This window comes from Triturus cristatus, chromosome 2_2 (genome assembly GCF_964204655.1).
Source record: "Triturus cristatus chromosome 2_2, aTriCri1.1, whole genome shotgun sequence".
In the NCBI taxonomy this organism is placed as follows: Eukaryota; Metazoa; Chordata; class Amphibia; order Caudata; family Salamandridae; genus Triturus; species Triturus cristatus.
Window position 1 is genome coordinate 1,242,362,420 of NC_140582.1, and position 26,609 is coordinate 1,242,389,028.

Genomic DNA, 26,609 nt, shown 5'->3' on the forward strand with positions numbered 1-26,609 from the left:
TCCGATTTTAGCCACGCCTCTTTTAGCCTAAGACACTCCAATCTTTCTGCCTTGAAAGCCGAAAACTTTTTGTGCTGGCGAAATCTTCCTATGGAAATGACATCTCGCGAGAGTAGAAAAGGCGTTTCGGGTCGAGACAAGAAGACTTCCGGCGTGCATCTGTTGCGCTTATATTTTTTGTTGCAAAGTGAAGTGTGACGTTTGTCAGAATAGTAAGTCTGTAGTCCGTTCACCATCGCGTTTTATGTGTTTTTTGGGCAGTTTTATACACCGCAACCTCGACCCGAAGGTATTGGTTCGCTTTAAGTGAGCAACAATTATTTTACACAAGTGTGGTGACCTGGGCAGGCCACGCTATCAAGACGCTTGACGCCCGACACCTGACACTGCGTTATGTAGGGATTATGTAGTGAGTGGGGAGAAAACGCCGCCGCCTTTCTCCAAGGCCTCGGAGAAAGGCAGCGGCGGTTTCGGAGGCGTGTTTTCCTTTCTCTCCTCTTGCCATTGGCTGGAGGAGAGAAAAACACGACTAAAAAAGGGCGTGGCTAAAAAGTGGAAAGATGAGCATGGAACACGCCCCCGAATCTGAAAAAGACGGAGCCTATTTGGAGGGACGGCTCTCTCCTCCAATGGCTGGCCTCCGTTTAGGAAGCCAGCCAATGGAGGAGAGCCAAAAAGAGAGGTGGGCTAAATAGCCACTCTAAGCATCATAAGATCTCTGGACTTCCGGTTCTGCCTTCGGCAGACCGGACGGTCCCTCGACCTAAAAATGGTGTGGAAGAATCTGAAAACAAGAATGGAAGAAACTGAAAACAGGAGTGGAAGAAACTGAAAGCAATAGCAGAAGAAACTGAAAACAGGTGTTTTCAATAAACTGAACAAAGGTATGGAAGAAACTGAAAAGAATAGTGGAAGGAACTAAAAACAGGCATGGAAGAAATGTTGAAGAAACTGAAAACAAGTGTGGAAGAAACTGAAAACATATGTGGAAGAAACTGAACACAGGTGTGGAAGAAACTGAAAAGAATAATGGAAGGAACTGAAAACAGGTGTGGAAGAAATGTTGAAGAAATTGAAAACAGGTGTGGAAGAAACTAAAAACAGGAGTGGAAGAAACTAAAAACAGGAGTGGAAGAAACTAAAAACAGGAGTGGAAGAAACTGAAAACAGGAGTGGAAGAAATTGAAAGCAATAGCAGAAGAAACTGAAAACAGGAGTGGAAGAACCTGAAAACAGGTGTGGGAGAAACTGAAAACTGGTGTGGGAGAAACTGAAAACAGGAGTGGAAGAAACTGAAAACAGGAGTGGAAGAAACTGAAAACAGGAGTGGAAGAAACTGAAAACCGGTGGGAAGAAACTGAAAACAGGTGTGGAAGAAATGTTGAAGAAATTGAAAACAGGTGTGGAAGAAACTAAAAACAGGTGTGGAAGAAACTGAAAACAGGAGTGGAAGAAACTGAAAACAGGAGTGGAAGAAACTGAAAACAGGAGTGGAAGAAACTAAAAACAGGTGTGGGAGAAACTGAAAACCGGTGTGGAAGAAACTGAAAACAGGTGTGGAAGAAACTGAAACCAATAGTGGAAGAAATTGACGGGCATATTAGCAAGGCGAGGCAATAGAATTATCGCCGCTTTTGCGGCCCTTTTCGACCGAAAAGCGGCGATAATTTTATCGCCTAATTAGCAAGCTCACGCTAACGCGTGAAAACTTGCGTTAGTGTAAGAATTCCTAACGTCCAGCTTTGCATCTCTAATGAGATGCAAAGGAGGCGTTCCTGACCTGACATAACAGGAGAAATGTCACTAAGCGACATTTCTCCTATCATCAAGCCCCACGCTATGAAGCATAGCGGCAAGAAAAGTAGCGATAACCCCTGTTATCGCTACTTTCCTTACGTCTGCTTCAGGACTGACTTAGCCATGATATCCTATGGAAGGTGGATATCATGGCTAAGTTTGTGAGTCCCTATCATCAAGCTAACGCCACATTGCGTGAGATTATCGCTGGGTTTCCAGCGATAATCTCACGTTAGGCAGTTAGCGTGAGGATTTTTATCGCTTTTGAGATAAGCGTTGCTAATAGCACGCTATCTCAGCGATAAAAGTCCACGCTAGCCGGCGATAATTATCCTAGCGCTAAGTGCGCTTAGCGATAATTATCGCCGGTTGTTGCTGATATGCCCCCAAGAAACTGAAAATAAGAGTGGAAGAAACTGAAAACAGGTGTGGAAGAAACTGAAAATAGCTGTGAAAGTAATGTGGCAGAAAAGTAAAACAGACGTGGCCAACTCCAGGGCTTCTCAGGAGCAGCCACGTCTCTGGAACTCGGCTGTTGAAATGAGAAAATAGGAAAACGTTCTCACCACCCCCTACCTGACCCCCCAACCCTCTTTAAAAACGGAAGCCCTGATCTGGGAACCCAACCCACCGTTTCCAGGACCTTCCTTATTATCCTCCTCTTTCCAGAATCCCTGCCCTCCTCACTCCGACTCTGTGTCTGACCCAAGCACTGCTTCCACTAGCCTCTTCACCCCCACTCCTCTTCCCACCTCTCTTCTTCTCTCTTCCTTCAACCCCTTCTTCCACGAACTTGCTTTAACAGGGCCAGGCAGGGCCAGGCAGGGCCAGGCAGGGCCAGGCAGGATGTTGTTACAAACCTGTTCATGTTTGTGCAACCACCAACTCCAAAGCCCACTCCTGGACCTCCAACTTGCTTCAACATGCCCAATACCTCTGTGTTCATAGTCTAAGTGTAAAGCGCACTGACACCTCTATGAAGGGGCGCTATAATAGTCTGTGAAATAAATAAAATAGATAACTATTCTGAACATAGTCACTGGGACCCTTTTTAAGAATAGGTTTTAATGTACATAGCAAAGCAGGTTTGACATGGGTTTATTTTAAATAAATCTCATCTTTCACTTGGGGCACATTGTGTACAGTTTTATAAGCCTACATTGAAACTGGCTGAATCAAGTAATCCATGAGAGAACTGGCTGCAGATATCAAAGGCCCGGTGATAACATATGTCTTTTGTATACTGTAAAAATATATAGTCCCCAATTTACAAGTTTTGCAAACTGACGCAAAACCTAGAATGAGATTTACCTTGCCACGCAGAGGCACCCTGGATGGCCCTGCGGTGTTTGGCAAATCCTATGAAGCGCAAGGCAGCGCAAGTCAGTGTCTTGAGCTACACTGCGCTGGGAAGGCGTTACATGGGTGGAACGTGGGTGTCCCCACACACCCACCCATGTATTCTGAAGGATTTCCAGATTTAATGACACTGGTAAACCTGGGAATGTGTTGTAATGCCATGCCTTCCCAGGGGAGCTGCAACAAGGAGAAACATCTTTATTTCTCCTCGTCATTTCCTCCTTCATAGTGTTCTGCATTTTGCAACACAGTTTGGAGAGGAAAAACCCTAAGAGGATTGCTTTTGTACAGCAGATGTCACTTCCTGCACATAAACAATCTTGCCTGTAAAACAAGCACCCTTGCTCCATGGAGCAGGGGTGCTTGCATTGGCGTCAGGTAGCACATACGGCTTATTTACAAGAGGCCTGCGCGCCGGAGCGTCACTTTGTTTGATGCTCCAGTGGTGCAGGCCTCTCAATCATTTCTCAATCTGCGTGACTTCGCATGGCCTCATAGATATGGAGTCAGGCAAGGCTGCACAAGCCACTGCGTTGCCTTACTCTGCGTCAAGGAGACGTTCTATGGGCAGTACTTTGGGTGTTCCCACGCAACACCCATGGATTTTGACTCTGCCCAGATTTACTTAATCTGATAAACAGGGGCAGCGCCATAAGCTTACGCCTCTCCAGAGCAGTCCTAACGAGGAGAAATATGTTTGTTTATCCTTGTTTTTCCTCTTTCCATGTCTGCTACATTCACAGGCAGACATAGAAAGAGGAAAACACCTCAGGGGATTGTTTTTGTGCAGGAAGGTGCCCCTTCCTGCACAAAAACAATCCTGCTTGCAATGGAGGCATCCTTGCACCATAGGGCAAGGGTGTCTATGTTGGCACTAGCAGCAAATTGTGGTCATCACAGTGGAAAAGGAGCGGAATGCACCATATTGCATAGCCCTTTCACAATGCCCCTTCCCATTGGCACAGGGCATAGGACAGCACTGCAAGAAAACTGTCAGTGCTGCCCTTTGCCAATTCATCATATATGAGGCCCTAGTGCACCAGCACAAGGACAGGACAGGAATGCGCCATATCTTTACAGATACTGCCCTCTCCCTTTCACGCAGCGCAGTGCAGCAAGATGTCTTGCTGCGTTGCATGAAAAAACCTAAATCTGGGCCACAATACCCATGGCGTTGATGTCTTCTACTGCGACGTGGACCTCTCCTCACACTGGCCACGAGCCTCTTCCCACAGGCACAACTCACCACAGCCAGCCTGGGAGGCAGAATTCAGACTCTCTGAAGACATGAGGTCACACAGTCCTACCAGCTCAGTGTCACTTAAACTGGTGCTAATTTAACCATTCTGTTTTCTTTAGTTCCATTGTTTCCTCAGAGGCATGATGGGCTTCTGTTCTACATATCTTGGAGGAGACAACAGCATTATCGTCCGAATGAGGCCTGTGCATGGTCTTCAGCTGGGCGCTGCACCCACTCGAATGGATTTATGCCCAGATTTGGTATCTCCAAGAACATTTGACATTCACTATCATCAGTGTAAAAACAATTTACAAAACTGAAAAAATAAATATACTGCTGAACTTGTGTTTCACTCTTTCATCTTCCCAATACCCTGTCAGTCCCAGGACACCACAGCAGGAGAGAATGTCTGCACCCGTGGTGACCCCTTCTGTCCTGTGACCCCAAGTCCGTCTCTCTGCAGGCTGGAGGGGCTCCACAGTGCAAGTCCTTGGCGCTGACTGGCAAAGGTCTGCCTCTGCCCCCCAGAGCAAGCCCCAGACACCTGTTTAAGGTGGGATTCGAGGGGTAGATATTTTTGTAGGGCTCCAGACACATAACTGACCGCTTGTGTTGACTTCTTGTCATCGTAGCGAAGGTCTACCTTCCCTTCATCTCTTGGGAGGTTCACTTCCAATGACCATTGTCCATTGGCTAATGGCTGCTCGCGCCAAGGCTTTACTTCACTTCTTGTTTGGAGCATGTCTTCGAATGATCTGCTTTCCTGAGCAGTCCTCGGCGATGACGTATGACCTGGAAGGCTGCATTGCTCAAAATGGCTGCGCGAGTTGATCAGTCCAAGAGGAGTCGGACCAGAGCTTCTGCATCCTCCAGTGGAGGTGGGCGCGTTTCGGCTGTTGAGTCGGCATGATCCTGGGAAGCTAGTCCTGCTCTCGGACACTTCTATCCGCAAGCCTGGTGAGGTTGTAAGAGTCAATGGATGGTCTTGTTGGGCCATACCATACAGAGGTAGGTTTAAATCTGGCTTGGGGGAGGCAGCTACCAATGTACTTCCAGTCCCAGCATTAAATGAATACTTCTGCTTCATCGAGGAGGGCGAGAAGACGTAGGCTGCCCCCCTTGGAGCCGGGTCTGATTGGGCTTGCTGCTGGGGCTCAGACTTATGACAGGTGGGTCTTCTAACCCCATGAGATGCGTGGAAGAGGCTCTCAGGCTTGGCATCGATGGGCCATGCATTGGAGGTAGAACTGGGCTGTGTAACCTCGATAATTCGCATTGCCGAGGCACGTGGCAGGGGCTTTGCAAGGCTGTGGTGGTCGTTGTCCCAAGGGGCGCTGTAGCATCCCGCCAGTCTCTCAGGAACAACCATCATACATGCTCGACGACTGGTGAGGTCCAGTGACGAGTGCGTTCCAGACTTAGCATCCTCAAGACAGTCTTTTTTTAGATTCATTTGGCAATTGGAGTTGCTTAGGTACATGCACTGCGGAGCGCTTGTGCTTGTTGTAGCGTTCTTGACTTCAGAAGCGCGTCCACTTGTGCAGGGCTTTGTGGCATGAATCGGGTCCTTCAGAGGTCCTTCAATCTTTTGGATATGATGAGGGGGGTAAAGGGTGGAGACGTGGTTCAGAAACCTTGGGGTGGTGCACGGTGAGGCATTCGAAGGATCTGGATGGACATCCTGGCGTCCAGAGGGCTCAGAGACCCTTCTTTTAGAAGATAAGTTCAGGGGAAGCTCCTGCCTGCCTCCATTGTCATCATTCGCTTGATGCCTCGACGGCTCCACCGGTGACTGCGCCACTGCCGTTTCTACCACACGTCTCTTCAGTGTCCATCGTTGACCCTCTAAGATGTGGTTGGAGTTGTCAGAGGATATCCTGTGCACACTCTGCACTGGTAAAGGAGTCGTAAACAGGTCTCGAACACTGGAATAAGGGACCGTGCGTTCCGGGTGGTGTTGCTTCCACAATTGTTCATAGTCTGGTACATGTGGCAAGTACCCTAACACAACTCTGTTGACATGGTGTGGACCGGAGGTGGGCATGTCCTGAGAAAGCAATAGAAATAGAAAAGTTACTGTGAGGAATGGCCTAAAGAAAATCAGTAACTTGTAAGAGGCATCAATTTTTGAGCAGTCATTAATGAACCCTCATAAAGGACAAAAAGTGGAAGAAAATCTACGTACCATGTTATTTTACACACACACGCACACACAGATGCAACCACACACACATCAACCAATTGACACAATTTATTGACACACACACACAGATTGTCAGACAGCATGGGTAAGCAAGGCCTACCAGGCCGCAACAGTGCAGGGTGAAGTTGTTTGCCTCTGATGTCCTGGGTTACGTCTGATTGTGGCTCTACACAGTGGGCCGAGTACAGCCCCTTCCACACTTGACTCTTAGTGGTTGTGAGAGCGAGCAGTCACAGGCTGCTCAGGGAGGGAGTGGGGGGTGCTTGAGGTCAGAGATCAACAAGAACACAACTCAGTAACAGAATGTCCAGCCCAGAGCTTATCTTTAACAGAAAGTAAAGTACCTCAATACAGAGAATTAGAACTAAAGACTCCACACTACATTAACAGAATGCAAGTTAGTGTCTCTAGATACTAAGCCGACAGTGCTCTGCCGACACCCCCTGATTACCTGGGTCCTTCCTGATCTGTGCTGGCTTTCCCAAGGCACAGTGGCTTGGGCTCTCTACAATACATAGTGCAGTCGTGTGACTATAACTCAGATGCAGTCTGTAGCGCTCCCAATAGGTGCACCCAGTTGACAGTGTTACTGCAACAGTACACAGGGGTTTGCACAAAAGTAATGCCACTGTGAAGCCGGAGTTAAAAAGTAAAAATGTGTTTCTTCTAGCTGTTCCCACTTTGCATGTGCGCTGCAATGTACAGCACTGATCTAAAGTGGAAACGTTTTAACGCGCGAACAGTTCAATACCAGCGTATCTTAGATAGCTGTGGTGCAGGGGAGGGTTCAGTACCACAACTTCCTGATTGGCTGCAGTACCTTGAACAGTTCAATACCAGCACTTCCTAGCAAGGCTGCAGCATCACCAATCCGCAGGAAAATGCCCCCTCCCCCTATTTTGAAGCAATTTCCAGCCATAATTGGTCGGTGGTGGGCACTTCTGTGCGAGCTCTGCAGTGTATCTTTATTGTGACCGGGTGACGCAAAACCTATGTGAGATTTATCAAGCCGCGCAAGAGCAGCTTGGTACACCTAGAGTAATGCAAAGAAGCACAAAGCATTGCCTTGTGTTACTCTGCCCCAGGGAGGCGTTTCTATGGGTGGAGCACGGCTGTTCCACCAGATTTACCATTAGTGGTAGACCGGGGAATGTGTCAGAATGCTACGACTCCACATGTGAGGCGTAACGAGGAAAAACATTTCGATTTTTCCTCTTTCTACAGCACACATAGAAATAGGAAAATGCAGCTGAGAATTAATTTTGGACAAGAAGGTGTCCCTTCCTGCACAAAAACAATCCTGCCTGCAACGCAGGGACCCTTGCAGCACGACCCAAGGATGTCTGTGTAGGTGCAACGCAGCCGAAAGCGTGCCAGTGCTAGAAAAGGACAGGAATGTGAGGTTTAATGTTAAATACAGCGCATACCTGCCCTTTCCCTTCCATGCAGTGCAGCGCAGCAAGGTGGCTTGCAGCGTTGCGCTGCGAGAATGATCGACAAATCTGCCCCTGAGTCTTTGGCTTGGTGCTTCAAGGTTTGTTTTCACACCTATGGGTGACATGAGTGAAGTAAGTTCAATGCACCAGCGCTGACTGTGAAAAACAGGTCACTGTAGCCCCGTAGAACCACACCCCATTCATAAGTGCTCCTGGGTTACTGACAGAAAGCAGTGGTAATCCAAACGATCGTTCATTAACGATTTACACACTCAAAATCACTAGAAACGGAATATGTATTTCAACATATTTACTTTTAAAATAGTTATTTAAAAATGCCAAGACCTACTGCACATAATATTGGTAACATCACAGAAGATAATAAAAACAGACCAGCTTTACAATAGCAATAAAAACAGGGAAAACATCCCAATTTACAGACCTTAAACCCTCGCTGTGCTATCTCTAATACCTATGCTAGCTCTAGCTCATAATTAAAGAATTAATAAGACTGGGCTTTGGAGGTGGTGCGTGCACCTGGACAACAGGGTTTGTTGTCTGTTTGGAATAGCTTGTGAGCTATTTCGAGCACAACGCCACGAGCTAGTAGATCGCATCAATGCAAGAACACAATAATGGCACCAGTTTGTGACGGTGGAATGGAATGCTTCACAGAGCCTCGGGGAGTCCTCCTGGAGGCTTCCTCAGTCTAGATGGAATCTGGTGCCGTGCTCATTTGGAACTTCGATCTGCATCTGTGACATGGGTAAAGTTTCTTTCCACTTAAGGGGACAAGTAGTGGTCCTTAAATACTCAATTATCATCAGAGAAGAAAATCTCTGACATAGTTTCAGAAATGTTGGCTACAGAATCCAGGCACCAAATAAGTGTTTTATACAATTCTGTGAGAAATTGGGAGGTGAAGGGACGTCAATTCGGGCTACACACTTTTGATGTTTTACCTATGGATGTTGTGAGAAGTTGGCCTGGTATATGCTGTCCACTAATTAAAGTGGGCACCTTGTACCAGTCCAAACGACCCTTCTTGATGATTAGGTTAAAGACAACCTTTATTGGAAGCTATCCTAGTGGTAGCTATGGAGAGCAGCCTTCAGGCTAAGTCCTGAAGGAATGTAAAGCAGCCTGTTTTACCAGATCAGAACCTCCTGATTGACCAAATGGAAGGAGAACCACACACGAGATGTATAAAATATATGTATTTATTACTAAACACTCTCTACTAACCTCTTTATGAGATTAGAGCACAAAGCACACAATATTAAATCACTAGAACGACAGTAAATAGCACAATACATAGCTCCAGGGGGAGACCAAACCATATACTAAGAAAGTGGTATAACAACCACGAGTTAACTAGACACAGTGCCTAGAGCACGTAGAATCCCTTGGACCCCAAGGAACCACACAAAGTAGTAACACAAGGGACCCACGGAGGACGGGTGCAGTTGTGAACACAGGCGCCAGCTCCGTACACTCAATCCGATGGGAAAGTCGCGGTTGGAATTTTAAAGATTAAGGACACTTCGGACAGGACTTTAAGCAAACCCTTTCAAACATAGAAGGTTCTAAGGCCAGCACCCTTGAGAGTGCCGAGGTACCCGTGTTACCTATCCCAGAGGAGCCGGGTGCATAGGTATCAAGTGATGTCGGAAACCTTCGACGTTTTCAATGGCGTGATGCAGAAAAAGGCTGCTGCTGGGAAGATGAAAAGTGTCCGGTGAGATCCAAGCCTGTATCCGAGGTGAGAAGAACCTGAAAGCAGAGGGGAAAGAGTCTGGGTCACTTCAGGGTGACCAGGGGCACGATAGACAAATGTCCACCGATGTCGGGTGCTTCAGGTGAGATGAAGCGATGCTTGACTCTGCAGCCACGGGGACCAGGAGATGTCGACGAGGACCAAAGTCCGGAGGAGAGCTGTTGAGTGCTGGGGGGTCAGTGTCCGGATTGAACACCAACAAGCCTTGGCAACTGCAACCCATGCGGGCAGAGTAATTAAGCTAAGGTGAGGACCAGCAAGGTCCTGGGGACTCTCCAAGCAATGGAGAGTCAGTGCATGTCTGGAGCAACCAGGAAAGTCCACTGAAAGTCAAAGTTACCTTCACAGGGACCAACAGGCCAATGTACCAGGGATCGCGTAGGGACCTCGAGCTGAATCACAAAATACCAGCCCATGGAACACTCGTGGAGTGTAGGCTGGAAACCTTCAGTGGAATTACTGCTTGGGATCCGGACTACAAGGAGACCAAAGCACAGCCTCAGGGATCACCGAAAAGCATATGCTGCTGCAAAAGTACACAGTGCACAGGGGTTCGGGTTGCACGGTCCCCACGAGGGATACGGGTCACAGGATTGCGGAGAGAACTGATCGACCTCGGGACGCTCAGGAATCCACCTCCTGTGTTGCAGAAATCTTCGGACTCCTCAGGAGCTCGGGAGATGCAAACCGGTCAGATGCGTTAAAGGTGCCTGCCTTGCAGGGGAGTAACTCCTTTACTCCAAGGGAGAATCTTCAGTCATCCAGCATAGTGTAGATCGTCGAAGTACTTGGGTCCTGTAGCAGAGTTTAGTCCTGGTAAAATCTAAAGTCCTGTAGTCAGGGGTTCTTACTTTATATCCAAAGAAGGAGTGGGACAAACTTTGGGGACCCACCTATGGGAGGGTCAGGATAGAGGGATGGCTACACCCATGTCCTTTGTCCAGTTTCACACCAGAGCAGGAGCAAATGGCTCCTGCAATCGGTTTGAATTGGACTATGCACAGGGACATCAAATGTGCTCCCAGTGAATACTTCAAAGTACTCTCAGAGTGCACCCACCCAGCCCCAATACACTAAATCCTGTCTGGGAGGTGGTCACACCTCCCTGTGACAGGAAACCTATTGTCAAGCCTTCCCCTGCTTGAGCCTGGCTCAGCAGCAGGAGGGCAGACTCGTGTCTGTGGTTGGCAGCATCCATTTTGTGATGCCCAGGTCGAGAAAGCTGGTACAGGGTGTACCGGTGTGTCACAGAAGTCCCTCTAGAAGGGTGGAATCATACCTCCCCACCAGTAACTGGCGGGGAGGTATGATTCCAAGGTCTTTGACACCAAACACGACATGTTTCTACGCAGCCGTTCTAAAGTTAGCATTTACCGTGAGGTTATAATGCACTTAAAAATATATGGTTGGCTGCATCAAACAACAACCCCTGAAAATAGGTTCCAAAGGCTGCAGAGGGGCTCTGCTCATGCGGGTGCACCCTCACATAAAACACAGCACCCTGCCTGCAGGATTGATAAGGCCTGCCATAGGGGTGACTGATAGGTTTATATGTGCAGTGATTTAGAATAGATATAGTGAACCTATATCTAGGTAAGGGTGCATGCATCACCTTACATAGGCTGCAGTAGCAGACCTGTGGTATCAGTTTGAATGGTCTCTCAGGGGTGGCATAATACATGCTGCAGCCCCTGGGAGGCCTCTGGGGTACCTATGTCCTGGGTACATAGTATACCATATACTAGCGACTGATAATGGTACCCCAGAATCCAATCTGGAGTGTACCTAAAGTACAGGCAATCAATTTAGAGGAGAAAGCAGCTAGCCTGGGGTCCAGTTAGACTAAGTCAAAAACAGTGATACATCTGCAAAAAGTGGGGGTAACCATAAGAAGCAGATCCTACTCTTCTACAGATGTTCTCTTGATGGACTTAGTTGAAATTATGATAAGTGAACATTTGTCCAAGATCGTGTGTTGCATCAGGTGTTATATCTAGGTCATTATCTGAATGACTTGACACTCTCTCAGTTCTGGGGATGATAAGAATGATAAGTGCAGACTACATTAGTGTTTTTAGTGTTTATAACAGACATGACAGTGATTTAGCAGAAAGCGAGAGAAGTATTGTCTGATATGCAACTGTGGCCTGCTCAGAGTGAAGTTGGACCTTATGGACCATCTGGCTCGAAGTATTGACTGCAAAGTTATTAAGTCAAAGAAAACTTTGGTTAAACCTTTCAAAGGAGTTGACAGTACTACAACATGGAACAGCTTCACTTGTTCAAAGGGCCAGTGGAGTGCTGTGCAAAGTTTGGAGCAAACTGTGATCCAGATGTGTAAGATGCGGGCACTGCTAAAAAAAAAATATCAAAATATAGAGAGTCAAAAGTGTGGGAGTGAGTCTGTGAAGTTGAAAGATGAGATGAGTCTAGCCCAATATTCAAAAGCGTTTGGCTCCAATTGCCACACAATCATGATCACAGATACCTCTACCTGTGGCTTAAGGTGTGTGTTAATGCAAGGGGCTGATGGTACGGCTGCAGCCGTGGCGCGCGCATCCAGAGTGGAGCGGAAAGGGGAGGCTAATGATTCAGTTGTAGAAAAGGAAGCTTTCGCCTGCTGTTGGGGTGTCACTCATAAAGCAACACCCCACACAGCCACGTGACTGTTTCAATTTGAAGAGTTTGTCTTTAACATGGAATACATTGGAGGAGTCACTACAGCATACCTGTGCAGTTCGCTTCTGGGACAAACCGAGACACATGAGAGTGCAGAGGAATGCGTGGGAGCTGCAGTGGGTGAAGTAATGACAAGGTTTGTGTCTCATAAGGAGTGGATGAAGGAAGTCAAAAATGATGAGGTGTTGAAGAATGTGGGCATTTATGTGCAAAGAGGGTGGCCTAGGAAGAACGACTTTTAGACGATCGGCCCTTTGAAGGAATAAAGTAAGAATTATTTTGGTAGGATGGTGGTTTGAGAAGAAAAGATTAGGCTTGAGCATGAAATTCTGCTCCGCTCACGGAGTTTGCAGAGTTTTTCCCACTCCCCGCTTCGTGTAGCATGCAGAGTTCTGATAAACTCTGCTACGCTCTAAGTAGCGGAGTTTTTTCCTTGCTTGCGCTGGCCCACACTAAGTTGATGAGCATGAGCTAGGAAAATATTCCTCCAGACCACCTCCCTGCAGGATTTCTCAACGCGTGCAGTCGCGGATGGTCGCTACCGCTCGAGTTGAGAAACCTTCTGTTCGCGTTGAGGAAGCTGTCGCTAGAGTAAAATAGCTACTCGATTGGCAGAAAGAAGCCACACCCTCTAGCGCATGGTGCCATTTGCTCCGATTTTCAGCATGGGAAAAACACCCAGTGCTAAAAATCAGCGCAAATGGCATGACCTAATGCACTCCGCCGCTTGTGGAACTCCACGTAGCATGGCGGCATTTTTTTGGCACAAACTCCGACTAGGCCTAGAAAACATTTCCTGCTGGTCCCATTAGTTCTGAGCTGAATGATGACGGATGACACCCGTAGGTCATGTAATAATAAATGCTGTGAAGAGGAGGTTTAGGACGAATATTTGGTGGTCAGAAAGGTACAGAAATGTAAAGACCATGGTTAGAAATTGCATAACTGATGCGTAAGCGATAAGTTGCAGAAAACAGTACTGTATTGGAATCACAAAGCTAGCAGAGTTGTAGGATTGCGGAGGAACAGTGCTCTAGACATGTCAGGTCTATTTCACATGTTAGGTTGAGTTGCAATATATGCACTGGTCATGGTGGATTATATCTCTCATTGGCCAGAGAACATGTTTGTCAAGCAAGTGGAACCAAGAATGGGCATACAGTTTTTAGCAGTGCTAGAGAAAGAGTACATTCAGAGCTGGTTATTGAAATGAAGATATTCCTGGACAGATTGTGTGTACCACATGTGATAACATTAATGTATTACCTAAAAAACAATACGCAAGTGGAGAGGTGGAATTGAGTATTAAAGGAAGGTTTGGTTTGAGAGTGTGGTTTGGAGGGATGCTATTAGTAGTTTGCAATAGCTATACCATACCATGCCCAATGTTACCACTGATGAAATCTCATACAGGTTAATGTGGGGGAGAAATTAAGCTTTTGGCCTTGAACAAAGCTGGGTGTTTATAAGGGAGAGTGGACACAGTATTGTTGGCCATACTGTCAAGAAAGGCAGTCCAGCTACAGATCTGGGTTTTGGGGAGGGGAACTGGGTCCAACTAAAGCTTGGACATAGCCATTGCCAATGTTCTCCAAACCACTGAAGGTTGCGAAAGCTGCCAGGTGTGTCTTAGAAATAACAGATGAGAATGTATGGAAGAAAAAGGAAATTAGGGGAGGTGAATCTCTTACTAATTAGAGGCCTCTATTTCCCATCACCTGAAAAGAAATGCAACGTCTATTTTCCAGGGAAGAATCAAAAGTAGGAAGTCATAAATATTAACAAAAAAAACAACGCATGACACAAAAATAATTCTGTTATAATATATTCATTGTCATATACCAAACTTAAACAGCAATTTTCATGACCTCAATTTTTAGGTCTCGCCTACGCAGCGCGCATGCGTTGCATAGGAAAAAGACCTTTAGAAATCGATTCAGTTTTGCAGTCAGAAACATGCACTCATTGCAGTGCTTTGAATGGCAACGTGTGCACGTTTGGCGATTCCCTTGCGGGAGCGAGCTTTCAAACAATCTGTTTGTAATTAACAGATGGTTCCTGCTCGCTCCCGCAAGGGAAACAGGCGCAGGACCCCTCCTCTCTCCCCTCCCACTGCTGTTCTGTTCCTAGTACCAGGTGCCTTTTATCAACACAGCGCATGATTCTCGGACACCGCGCTTCAGGTTTCATCATAGCGGCACGCGCCTAACTTTTGTCTACACGGGTGCCGCTCTTCATGTTTTATCACTGCACCTGCTTTCATGTTTATTTTCATATGGCCATCCAATTAGATTTGCCAGTCCTTTCTTACCGGGGTTCCTGAAGTGCTTTCTCTTCTTACAAAAGAAAAAGGCTTCAAAAGTAGTTTCCCCTAAATTAGGAAAAAACGTAAATGATCCATGAACATAGACTGAACACAAACCACCCATGAAGGGCAACAGGATTAATCATTGTACATAAACCCCTGGCTGATATCCAGGCAATATTAATGGAGCATTCTTTAGGGGATGTTTATTCTCTAATCCGGAGACATTACTTCCCCATTCATAGTTGTTCTGCCTGTCGAGCTGTGCAACAAAACAGTAACAAATGACTTCTCCCGTTCAAAGCGTGCAGAACCTGGCATCTTGCATTTTTTTACACGCACACATTTCAGGGCGTATCACCGGAAGAAATCTGTACGCAGAGGTGTATGCAGAGTTTGTACGCAAATAGTAATGCTGATTGTGCAAACGCGTTTACACCCGTGTCAGGATTACCGGTCAAATTGTAATGAGGGCCTTCTTGATCTTTAAAAGCGGTCGTTCACTAACTCACCAATGAAGTCATATAGGACATAATGGGCGTGACTCCCATGTCACTCGTGTAAACATGCCCAAACACACATTTGTTTCCCAAGAAAACCGCAATCATTGCTAAAATGATTATATGGTGAAAAAAAAAAAGGAAAACCTATATTCGATTTAAAAAAATAAATCATTCAGGTTACATGAAAGAAAGATGATCAGTTATTTAATTTACAATTTAAAACAAACCGAAGTGTAAAAAGAGGAGTCATTTTATATAAGCACGTCTAAAACCACTCAGCTGAAAACATCCCCTATCATGCTGCAGTATAAACCCTCATGAGAAACTTTGATACATTATATGGTAAATTACTGAATAAAGCATTGTGGTTAGCCCCTCTTCCTGGAAGGCAACGACAAGTAACAACACACTGAGTATGGCTGCGTCACACAGGCTTTTCTAAAGTGAGGTTTCCCATCTTTTATGCAACAAAATGCACAGTGTGAGGGAAGGGACATCGCTTGCCCTTTGGCCTCGATTACATCACTGGGCTGAACAATTATCCCACTTATAGCCTCTCATTCCTCATGTCCCTGCCTCCATGACCTCTGATAGCGGGGTCTGCTAAATCTGTGTCAGGAGCAAACAAGCATTCTCAAATCATACTGCCGCGGGGAACAAGAAGCACTGGGCAGAGGCAAAGTCGCAGGCGCGGGCATATCCGGGGCAAAGGGCCAGGGTTACAGACTTAAGCAGGAGCTTTGGAAGAGGTGAGCAATGACCCAACCTTCAAGCGACCATTAAATTCACAGTGGCCCTTTTCACCATCTTCCTCCAAAGAACCTCCCGCTCGTTGCATTGACCCTCAATTGACTAGTGACTCAACTTCCTAAGGGCATGTCCTGAGTCAGTGTACCATCCCTCCTTTTCCTCATGGTTAGGTATCCCCCCCATCATCTCCAGTAACTCTCTGTTGCATGAGCCACTGGATATTCAAAGATCACGCTGAAAAAGAGATATACATGTTGTATAGACTGGGCTCTGGTGCCCAGTGCATCTGACGTCACATGTGCCTTCTCTGTGTTTGGTATCATAATGCCGCCCAGGAAGAAGAAGCATGCAGCAAAGGCAAGCATGTATTCTTGAACCAGACTGTATGACCCCGTGTGGAGTAATTGTATAGCTATTCAATCCTTGGTGACACAGCACCCAGGATAATGTGCTGCATGGCTAAACACTTATAAGGTCCCAAAGGCGAGACCTATTGGCTATGCCAATGCTTGTTTATATATCCTAACATAGAAAACAAGGCTAAAGGATAGTGTGAACTTCTGAGTTTGGACATTAGACACCAAATGTTTTCATTGTCTCATGCATTGTGGGTATGTACACTCGAATCGGCAATATTCTCACTATGTAAATGTCATTTAGTATAATATAATGTTTGTGATATATATGTTATGGGCAGCTCATACATATAAAACAAGGAAAGTAATCAAAAAGGAAAGTCATGAAAATTGATGTATAACTTTGGTATACGACAAAGAATATATCATAACAGAATTATTTTTGTGTCATGTGTTGGTTTTTTTGTTGATCTTTATGACGTCCTGCTTTTGATTCAGCCCTGGACAATGGGCGTTGCTTTTGTTTTCAGGTGATGTGAAATAGAGGCCTCCAAGTAGTAAGAGATTCGCCTGCCCTAAGGGATCATTTTGTGACCAGTCTATACTGATGTTGATTGTCCAACATTGTGCGATTCCTCTGTAGGAATTGTTTTACTCCACAGAACTCACTGCAGTTTATATTGTATACCCAGGTTCTGAGGGACACAGGGCAACCCCATTATCTTTAATGCTGAATTCTAGAGTGGCACCTAATGGCTGGTCCCCTTATGAGTAAGGTTGTATATTGTTACACTGGAATAACAATTAATGCCCACTCACTTGTTACACTTTTCTCTGCTCCACTCCTTCCCTGCCTCCATTAACACTCACTTCTATAGGCCAGCACAGGAGCACGTAAATTCTCCTCAATGAGAGCTTGGCTCTGGAACTTTCTTTCAACTTCCATGTGCAGGATTGTTAACCACTTGACAATCTGGGAAATGGTCACATCAGGACTCTCCAATAACATGGAGTTCGCAATCTTTTGCAGAAATTAACCGCTGACAAAACGTGGCCAAGGATGCATGTGACTGACTCTGCTCAAGACCGACCGTCCTTCTGGAGTACTGCCCTGATGTTTCCTAACTTTGCCCTTGCTCTAACTGACTTTCTCAATCACTAAAATATTGGGAGACTGAACCCCACTCAGCCCATCCGTGCCAACAACAAATGGAGCACAACCTTACCTTCCAAGATGGACTCTCCACAGGCTGTGGGTTTTTCACTTCAGCCACTAGATGTTCTGGTGTTGTCTCCTTATACATGCTGCGATAACAACGCTTGAGCGTCCTTGGGGGGGACACAGGAATCTGCTCCTCACCTCGCACATGACGTTCATAGGGGAGAAGAAGCCTGTTGGTGAGAATGAAGGAAAATGATCTTAAAATCACAGATCAGACATAAAAATGAGTGCATGGCTTGCAATCATTCTGTCACTAGTGGGGAATTCAGCAGTCAGCATGAGACACAGGGGGATAGTCACAAGAACATGTGTTAACTACCGCAAGAGTAGCGTAACGCAACTTCCAATATCGCAGCCCATCGTGGGAAAATAACCCCGTGTCAACGTGGAATTCACAACAAGGCGGTACCATGCGATAGTCCGCTGACACCGCGAACAATGTCCGCGATACAACCACCACGACGGAGATAAAAAACACAAACCACAACACCAAAAAACACGCGATGGGCCAAAGCGCGATGAGGAAATCAGCGATAAGCAGCGCCAGGCCTGCAACACAAACTTGGCAGGCCGAAAAAAATCACCATAAAAGTAGAAAAAACACCCACACCCAAACTGACCTACACCCAAGCACCATGGAGGCAGCCGGAGCAGGCGCAGAGGACGAGCGCAACCCCACAAGCACCCCAGACGACCAGCCCAGGACATCGGGGACAGGGAAGGGCAAGGACAAGAAGATGAGGAAGACGAAGTTCAGTCCGCAGGTGAACAGGATCATAGTCACGGAGGTGATGGAACACCACCAAAAACTCTTCGTCAACTTCAACTTCAACGTGTCATTGGGCACCAAAACTGCAATATGGCGGGACATCGTCGACAAGGTGAATGCCGTCGGAAAGCACAAGCGGACAATGGACGAGGTCTCTCTCTCTCTCTCCCCCTCTCTTCTTCTCTCTCTCCCCCTTTCTTCTTCTCTCTCTCCCCCTCTCTTCTTCTCTCTCTCCCCCTCTCTTCTTCTCTCTCTCCCCCTCTCTTCTTCTCTCTCTCCCCCTCTCTTCTACTCTCTCCCCCCCTCTCTTCTTCTCTCTCTCTCCCTCTCTTCTTCTCTCTCTCCCTCTCTCTTCTTTTCTCTCTCCCCCCTCTTCTTCTGTCTCTCCCCCTCTCTTCTTCTCTCTCTCTCTCTCCCCCTCTCTTGTTCTCTCTCTCTCTCTCTCTCTCTCTCTCTCTCTCTCCCTCCTCCTCTCATCTTCTCTCTCTCTCTCTCCCTCTCTTCTTCTCTCTCTCTCTCCCCCTCTCTTCTTCTCTCTCCCCCTCTCTTCTTCTCTTCCCCCTCTCTTCTTCTCTTCCCCCTCTCTCTCTCTCCCCCTCTCTTCTTCTCACTCTCTCTCCCCCTCTCTTCTTCTCTCTCTCTCTCTCTCTTCTTCTCTCTCTCCCCCCTCTTCTTCTGTCTCTCCCCCTCTCTTCTTCTCTGTCTCTCCCCCTCTCTTCTTCTCTCTCCCTCTCTCTCTCTCTCCCTCTCTTCCTCTCTCTCCCCTTCGCTGTCTCTCTGTCCTTTGATGTGTGGAGGGCACACCTTCTCATCATGATTTTTGTCTTGCAGGCTGGGACCTACGGATTGTCCCGAGGGGAGCGGCCATGTGTCTTCATTTCTATTCAGTGTTCATTTTAATAAAGTTTCATTTGTTGATTCGAAAGTGAATGTGTGCTGCTCTTTTCTGTGTCGACATATGCATGTCACCAGTTATGATTGTGCGACGTCAGGTGAATTATTTTGTGCATGTTTGGGTGTAGCTGATGTGGCATGTCTTTGGTCGGGGGTGCCAGGGAGGGATGGTCCTAGGGGTGGTGTCGGTGGGTGTTGTGGCCCTCTTGGGTGTCCGGGCCACATGATGGGAGGATCCATGGCTTCTGTTGCCCTTCGGGTGTGGCCCTGGGCTGGTCTCCCTTTTGTGGTGCAGGCTGCCGTCCGACTTTACACCAGGTAATAGCAGGTGTAGATTTCCTTGTGCTAACGTGCCTTATCGCCTGTTTTGTGTTATTATGGCACGGGAACGCCTACTCTGCATCTCATTAGCGATAGTTGCGCTGGTCCTCTGTGGCGATGTTTTTGGCTATCACAGGTAAACTGGTGCTGTGGGCTAACACCAGCTTGTGAATGGGGCGATGGATTTATCGCAACTATGGCTGCGATAAAGTGCCGCTGACTCGGCGATAGTTTCTTGTGGATATGCCCCACAATGTCATAGTCCTGCACTTCCTGGAGGAGAAGAGATCCCCGGATGTCCAGGAGGAAGGACTTGAAAGTCGAAGTGGGACAATCAATATCTGAATGCTCGGCCTGCCTGAAGGTGTTGAGTGAGAAACGCTAATATATTTCTGCAACACGGCAATCTGGAAATAATTAACAGAGCAGTAGCACCCGGTGCAATTCAATTTCTTGTGATTATTCAGTTGTGCACTGCGACCAGTGGCTGGATTGGACCTGACGGGATTGTAGGGAGGGTTTGCTGAAATTCTTCACTCAAGGCTTGGGGGACCACACTCAGGCACATGGCTGATGATGGATCCAGATGTACTTTACTCAAAGACTTATTTGAAGACTGGTTTTCAGGTGCTCTCTCAAGATCATGCAGTGAGGCTGTTGTTTAAAGGGACCAGAGTACTGAGGCTGTTACAGACAAAATAACAACTCTGGGGCATAGTTACCAGCCCCTATTGTCACAAAAATGTCACTTTTTGTGACGTTCCAGTGGCGATAGTCCCTTCGCCTTATTTACAAGGTGGTGTTAAGCCACTTAACACCACCTTGTAAATAAGGACTCCTTTCCTGGTACACTTAGCGTGAAAGGGGTGGCCAATGGTTGTTGCAGTGAGCGTTCCACCACAACACCCATTGATTTTGATGAAGCCCTCTATTTACAAGGGTGGCCTAAATAGAAGCCAGCGCCAAAATTAAGACCAGGGAAAACCTGGTCTTAACATGGCGAAAGAAGGAGAAATGCTTTATTTCTCCTCCTTTTTGCTGGTTCTACGTGTGCTGCATCAGCAGCGCACATAGAAGCAGGAAATCACCATGAATGATTGTGTATGTGGAAGAAGGGGTCCCTTCCTGCACATAAACAATCCTTAAATAATGACGAGAGGCAACTTCTATGTGCGCTGCATTTGCCTAATGCCATGCTCTGCCATTCTCTTGTACATACGCCCCTCGATTTTTTGGCACAAAAGAACTAGAAATCAATACAAGTGCCACACTCTGGAAATATGACGTTCAATGGCATATTGGGCCAAACAAAAGACACAGTGCCACCCTGTGAAGTTAAGTGACGTGGGCCAAGGCCTAGTTCAGAGAAATCGGTACTCACAGGACTTGCGCACTGAGGAACTTGCATTTGTGAACCTTGTGTGCCTTTTGGAGTGGTGATCCTCACATGTGACCGGATTCTAATAATGTCTTGTTTCTTTAGTGCTTCATTTCATACTTCATCTGCACCCAAGTGCTGCAGCTAACGTCTGTTACTGTGACCCACCTCAGGAGGCTTCGAGGGAGGGAGCAGTCTCTGCTCACGGTGCTAGCGGCTGTTACTGTGACCCACCTCAGGAGGCGTCTAGGGAGGGAGCAGTCTTTGCTCACGGTGCTAGCGGTTGTTACTGTGACCCACCTCAGGAGGCTTCGAGGGAGGGAGCAGTCTTTGCTCACGGTGCTAGCGGCTGTTACTGTGACCCACCTCAGGAGGCTTCGAGGGAGGGAGCAGTCTCTGCTCACGGTGCTAGCGGCTGTTACTGTGACCCACCTCAGGAGGCTTCGAGGGAGGGAGCAGTCTTTGCTCACGGTGCTAGCGGCTGTTACTGTGACCCACCTCAGGAGGCTTCGAGGGAGGGAGCAGTCTCTGCTCACGGTGCTAGCGGCTGTTACTGTGACCCACCTCAGGAGGCTTCGAGGGAGGGAGCAGTCTCTGCTCACGGTGCTAGCGGCTGTTACTGTGACCCACCTCAGGAGGCTTCGAGGGAGGGAGCAGTCTCTGCTCACGGTGCTAGCGGCTGTTACTGTGACCCACCTCAGGAGGCTTCGAGGGAGGGAGCAGTCTTTGCTCACGGTGCTAGCGGCTGTTACTGTGACCCACCTCAGGAGGCTTCGAGGGAGGAGCAGTCTTTGCTCACGGTGCTAGCGGCTGTTACTGTGACCCACCTCAGGAGGCTTCGAGGGAGGGAGCAGTCTTTGCTCACGGTGCTAGCGGCTGTTACTGTGTCCCACCTCAGGAGGCTTCGAGGGAGGGAGCAGTCTTTGCTCACGGTGCTAGCGGCTGTTACTGTGACCCACCTCAGGAGGCTTCGAGGGAGGGAGCAGTCTTTGCTCACGGTGCTAGCGGCTGTTACTGTGACCCACCTCAGGAGGCTTCGAGGGAGGGAGCAGTCTTTGCTCACGGTGCTAGCGGCTGTTACTGTGACCCACCTCAGGAGGCTTCGAGGGAGGGAGCAGTCTTTGCTCACGGTGCTAGCGGCTGTTACTGTGACCCACCTCAGGAGGCGTCTAGGGAGGGAGCAGTCTTTGCTCACGGTGCTAGCGGCTGTTACTGTGACCCACCTCAGGAGGCGTCTAGGGAGGGAGCAGTCTTTGCTCACGGTGCTAGCGGCTGTTACTGTGACCCACCTCAGGAGGCGTCTAGGGAGAGAGCAGTCTCTGCTCACGGTGCTAGCGGCTGTTACTGTGACCCACCTCAGGAGGCTTCGAGGGAGGGAGCAGTCTTTGCTCACGGTGCTAGCGGCTGTTACTGTGACCCACCTCAGGAGGCGTCTAGGGAGGGAGCAGTCTTTGCTCACGGTGCTAGCGGCTGTTACTGTGACCCACCTCAGGAGGCGTCTAGGGAGGGAGCAGTCTTTGCTCACGGTGCTAGCGGCTGTTACTGTGACCCACCTCAGGAGGCGTCTAGGGAGAGAGCAGTCTCTGCTCACGGTGCTAGCGGCTGTTACTGTAACCCACCTCAGGAGGCTTCGAGGGAGGGAGCAGTCGTTGCTCACGGTGCTAGCGGCTGTTACTGTGACCCACCTCAGGAGGCGTCTAGGGAGGGAGCAGTCTTTGCTCACGGTGCTAGCGGCTGTTACTGTGACCCACCTCAGGAGGCTTCGAGGGAGGGAGCAGTCTCTGCTCACGGTGCTAGCGGCTGGTACTGTGACCCACCTCAGGAGGCTTCGAGGGAGGGAGCAGTCTCTGCTCACGGTACTAGCGGCTGTTACTGTTACCCACCTCAGGAGGCTTCGAGGGAGGGAGCAGTCTCTACTCACGGTGCTAGCGGCTGTTACTGTGACCCACCTCAGGAGGCTTCGAGGGAGGGAGCAGTTTTTGCTCACGGTGCTAGCGGCTGTTACTGTGACCCACCTCAGGAGGCGTCTAGGGAGGGAGCAGTCTTTGCTCACGGTGCTAGCGGCTGTTACTGTGACCCACATCAGGAGGCTTCGAGGGAGGGAGCAGTCTTTGCTTACCGTACCGCTGCTCCACCACACTCCAGATGACTACTTTAGAATGAGAAACGGCCTCAACTACATGGGCTGAGCCACGCATATGCGTGATTAAGTCAGGGCACGGTCTAGCTGTCCAGATGGGCAGGGAGACTAAGAGGGAGCATTGGAACAGGAAGCTCTGGAAGCACACAGGTAAGCGGGGCTGGGGCGGGTCAGTTTTAAAAGGTTAGAGGCCAGTTTTCAGGCTCAAAGAGGAGGTTGGGGGGTCGGGGTAATTTGTGGAATAGGGCATAGTTTTCTATTTTAGGGCTCAGGGAGGGGGGAGGGGGTTTGGGTAGTTTTCAGGGCTGGTGCTGGGCTTGGGGGGGGTTTAGGGGTGAGGGTAGGTTTTAGGTCTCAGGGTGAGGGTGGTTGGGTAGTCTTTTTTAAAGGGGGAAGGGTTTTAGGACTCATGGTGGGGGAAGGGTTAGGGGTAGTTTTACAAGCAGTGCAGGTACGTTTTAGGCCTCGGTGGAGGGGGGTCAGGGTAGTTTTTTTGAAAGGGGGCAGGGTTTTAGGCCTCAGGGTGGAGGGAGAAATGGTAGTTTTAAGGGCAGGACGGGGTAGGTTTTAGGCATCAGGATGGGGGTGGAGAGTGGGTGAGGTAGGGGGAAAGAGTTTTAGGGCGTAGCGTGGGAGGCAGGGTCAGGGTATTAGCCAACTTAACCATGCATATCCCCTTATCGATCATGTCGTTACAATGAAATTGTGTGGTAAAAGCATGGCTGGTAAAGGAATGCTCGGTTAAGACGCAGTCATGATTTGGGCTACGTTGAAGCGGCACCCATGGTTTAGCCTTGCGTGCCTCCGCCATACAGCCATTTAGAATGGAACATACCAAGAATGGTAACAGGGTTGGCACTGCACATCCCCCCACCCTTATAACACGCTCCGAAAGCCTTTAGCAGGAAGTACTCACTTCTCATAATGCTTCCTGGTGCAAGTGGCAGCGCTGGTGCTGTTGGGGTTCGCACCAAGCTCATTGTACACCTGTCTCCAGAGCTGCTTCAGCGTGACCTGAGGACAAGGCAACTGGTTAGTAAGAAAATATTGTTCTTCTATAGCACTTCATGACACACTTATGCCTTTTCAAAGCACTAATAACGAAAGATGTTATTCGTGATATAACATTCAAAGCACTTTCACTACTATACAAATAGGCTGATAACAGGAGTCACTATTATCCATCACAGTAGTTTTCATGCTGCCTTCTGAGGGAGAACGGATGGCTGGGCGCATCACTTAGGTCAGATAGACAGTGACCCACTGGGCTGTTGGCGATGGGAAAAATGCATTTTGCCATATACTGAAGGCAAAACGCACACATTTCTGTCCATCATAAGAGCCTTATTCAACATTGCCTCAAAGGTCAACCTCAGTATAAAGTCGCAGCAAAACCCATTTCCTTCAAATACTAAAAGGGCAATGTGGAAATTGACCCAGATTGATGTCGCCTCTAGCTTGGCAGCCGGGGACCTGGCAGGATCCCACTTTACAGAGCGGTTTCTGCTCAGATGCCCCCTGCAGGCAGTGCAGGGCTGGTGCAAGGGCACAGCTGGTGATAGTGGGAAGAGTTGAGGGCATGGGGTGGGTGCATCGCTCGACTGTTGAAGCTCAGTAGAGGCGTGCCTGGATAGCAGTGACCTGACACGGGATCAGGCCGGCCCAGCACCCGAGTGGGCCCGGCTTAAACAGACCCAGCCAAAGATTTTCATCCTTTATAGGGATTTCATCAGGGCAATATGATTTATACTACTTTTCAAAATTCTTCTTTTCCATTCATTCCCCATTTAAATGTCTGGGCTACTTTCGAGCAGCCTTGCGGCGTGTGTGTCCTAGTCCTGTCTGATCCCTATAAGGGATGAAACGCGTTGGCTGGTCTGTTTTAAGTGTGATAGAATTGGATACCTATTAAAAAGAACTTTATGGAAATTAATTGAAAAATGAGATATGGAAAGTAATTGAAAACAAAAGAGTGGTTACAGATACAGGCGATTTGACTTGAAAAGTTCAATGTGAACAAGGAAATTAGGTTGCCCTCCTAATATCGTGAAAACATTTACCAAGGATTGAGTTTTGTGGGCAGTCAGATCTCCAGGAGTGGGCATAAGACAGCTATAACATTGGGATATTTAATCTGATGCTGTCCAGAAACACCACTGCTGGCTGTCTTATGGAGATCATCAGTGCCTCATCATCCAGACTGTCAATGCCTCATCACCCAGACTGTCAATGCCTCAACACCCAGACTGTCAATGCCTCTTCATCCAGACTGTCAATTCTCTTCACCCAGACTGTCAATGCCTCATCACCCAGACTGCCAATGCCTCAACACCCAGACTGTCAATGCCTCAACACCCAGACTGTCAATGCCTCATCACCCAGACTGTCAATGCCTCCTCACCCAGACTGTCAATGCCTCAACACCCAGACTGTAAATGCCTCCTCACCCAGACTATCAATGCCTCACCACCCAGACTGTCAATGCCTCATCACCCAGACTCTCAATGCCTCAACACCCAGACTCTCAATGCCTCAACACCCAGACTGTCAATGCCTCAACACCCAGACTGTCAATGCCTCATCACCCAGACTGTCAATGCCTCATCACCCAGACTGTCAATGCCTCATCATCCAGACTGTCAATGCCTCTTCACCCAGACTGTCAATGCCTCATCACCCAGACTGTCAATGCCTCATCACCCAGACTGTCAATCCTCTTCACCCAGACTGTCAATGCCTCACCACCCAGACTGTCAATGCCTCATCACCCAGACTGTCAATGCCTCATCACCCAGACTGTCAATCCTCTTCACCCAGACTGTCAATCCTCTTCACCCAGACTGTCAATGCCTCACCACCCAGACTGTCAATGCCTCATCACTCAGACTGTCAATGCCTCATCACCCAGACTGTCAATCCTCTTCACCCAGACTGTTAATTCTTTATCACCCAGACTGTCAGTGCTTCAGCACTCAGACATTCAGTGCCCCGTCACCCAGACTGTCAATGCCTCAGCACCCAGACTGTCAATGCCTCAACACCCAGACTGTCAATGCCTCAACACCCAGACTGTCAATGCCTCAACACCCAGACTGTCAATGCCTCCTCACCCAGACTATCAATGCCTCATCACTGAGAATGTCAGTGCCTCTTCACCCAGTCTGTCAATGACTCATTGCCCAATCAATCAATCAATCAAAGCATTTATATAGCGCACTACTCACCCGGAGGGTCTCAAGGCACTTGGGGAGGGGGGTCCGCTACTGCTCGAACAGCCAGGTCTTGAGCTGCTTCCTGAAGGTGAGGTGGTCTTGGGTCAGGCGGAGGTGGGTCGGGAGGGAGTTCCAAGTCTTGGCGGCCAGGTAGGAGAAGGACCTTCCTCCTGTGGTGGCTCTTCGGATGCGGGGGACGGCGGCGAGGGCGTGGCTGGTTGATCGAAGCTGGCGTGTGGGAGTGTAGAAGTTGAGGCGGCTGTTGAGG

General features: G+C 48.3%; 1 protein-coding gene across 6 annotated transcripts in view; it reads right to left on the reverse strand.

Annotated features, from left to right (window-relative positions):
- Positions 1 to 2,842: 2,842 nt before the first annotated feature.
- LOC146863488 (uncharacterized) overlaps positions 2,843 to 26,609 on the reverse strand; it is a 234,510-nt gene continuing 210,743 nt past the window's right edge. For all 6 annotated transcript variants that reach the window (XM_085642917.1, XM_085642915.1, XM_085642914.1 and 3 more), the window contains 3 exons: positions 24,046 to 24,143; positions 17,632 to 17,797; positions 2,843 to 6,443 (listed from right to left, as the gene is read on the reverse strand). In XM_085642917.1, coding sequence (XP_085499043.1) covers positions 4,773 to 6,443; positions 17,632 to 17,797; positions 24,046 to 24,143 — 1,935 coding nt within the window. In that variant the 3' untranslated portion in view covers positions 2,843 to 4,772. The remainder of the gene's footprint in view (positions 6,444 to 17,631; positions 17,798 to 24,045; positions 24,144 to 26,609) is intronic.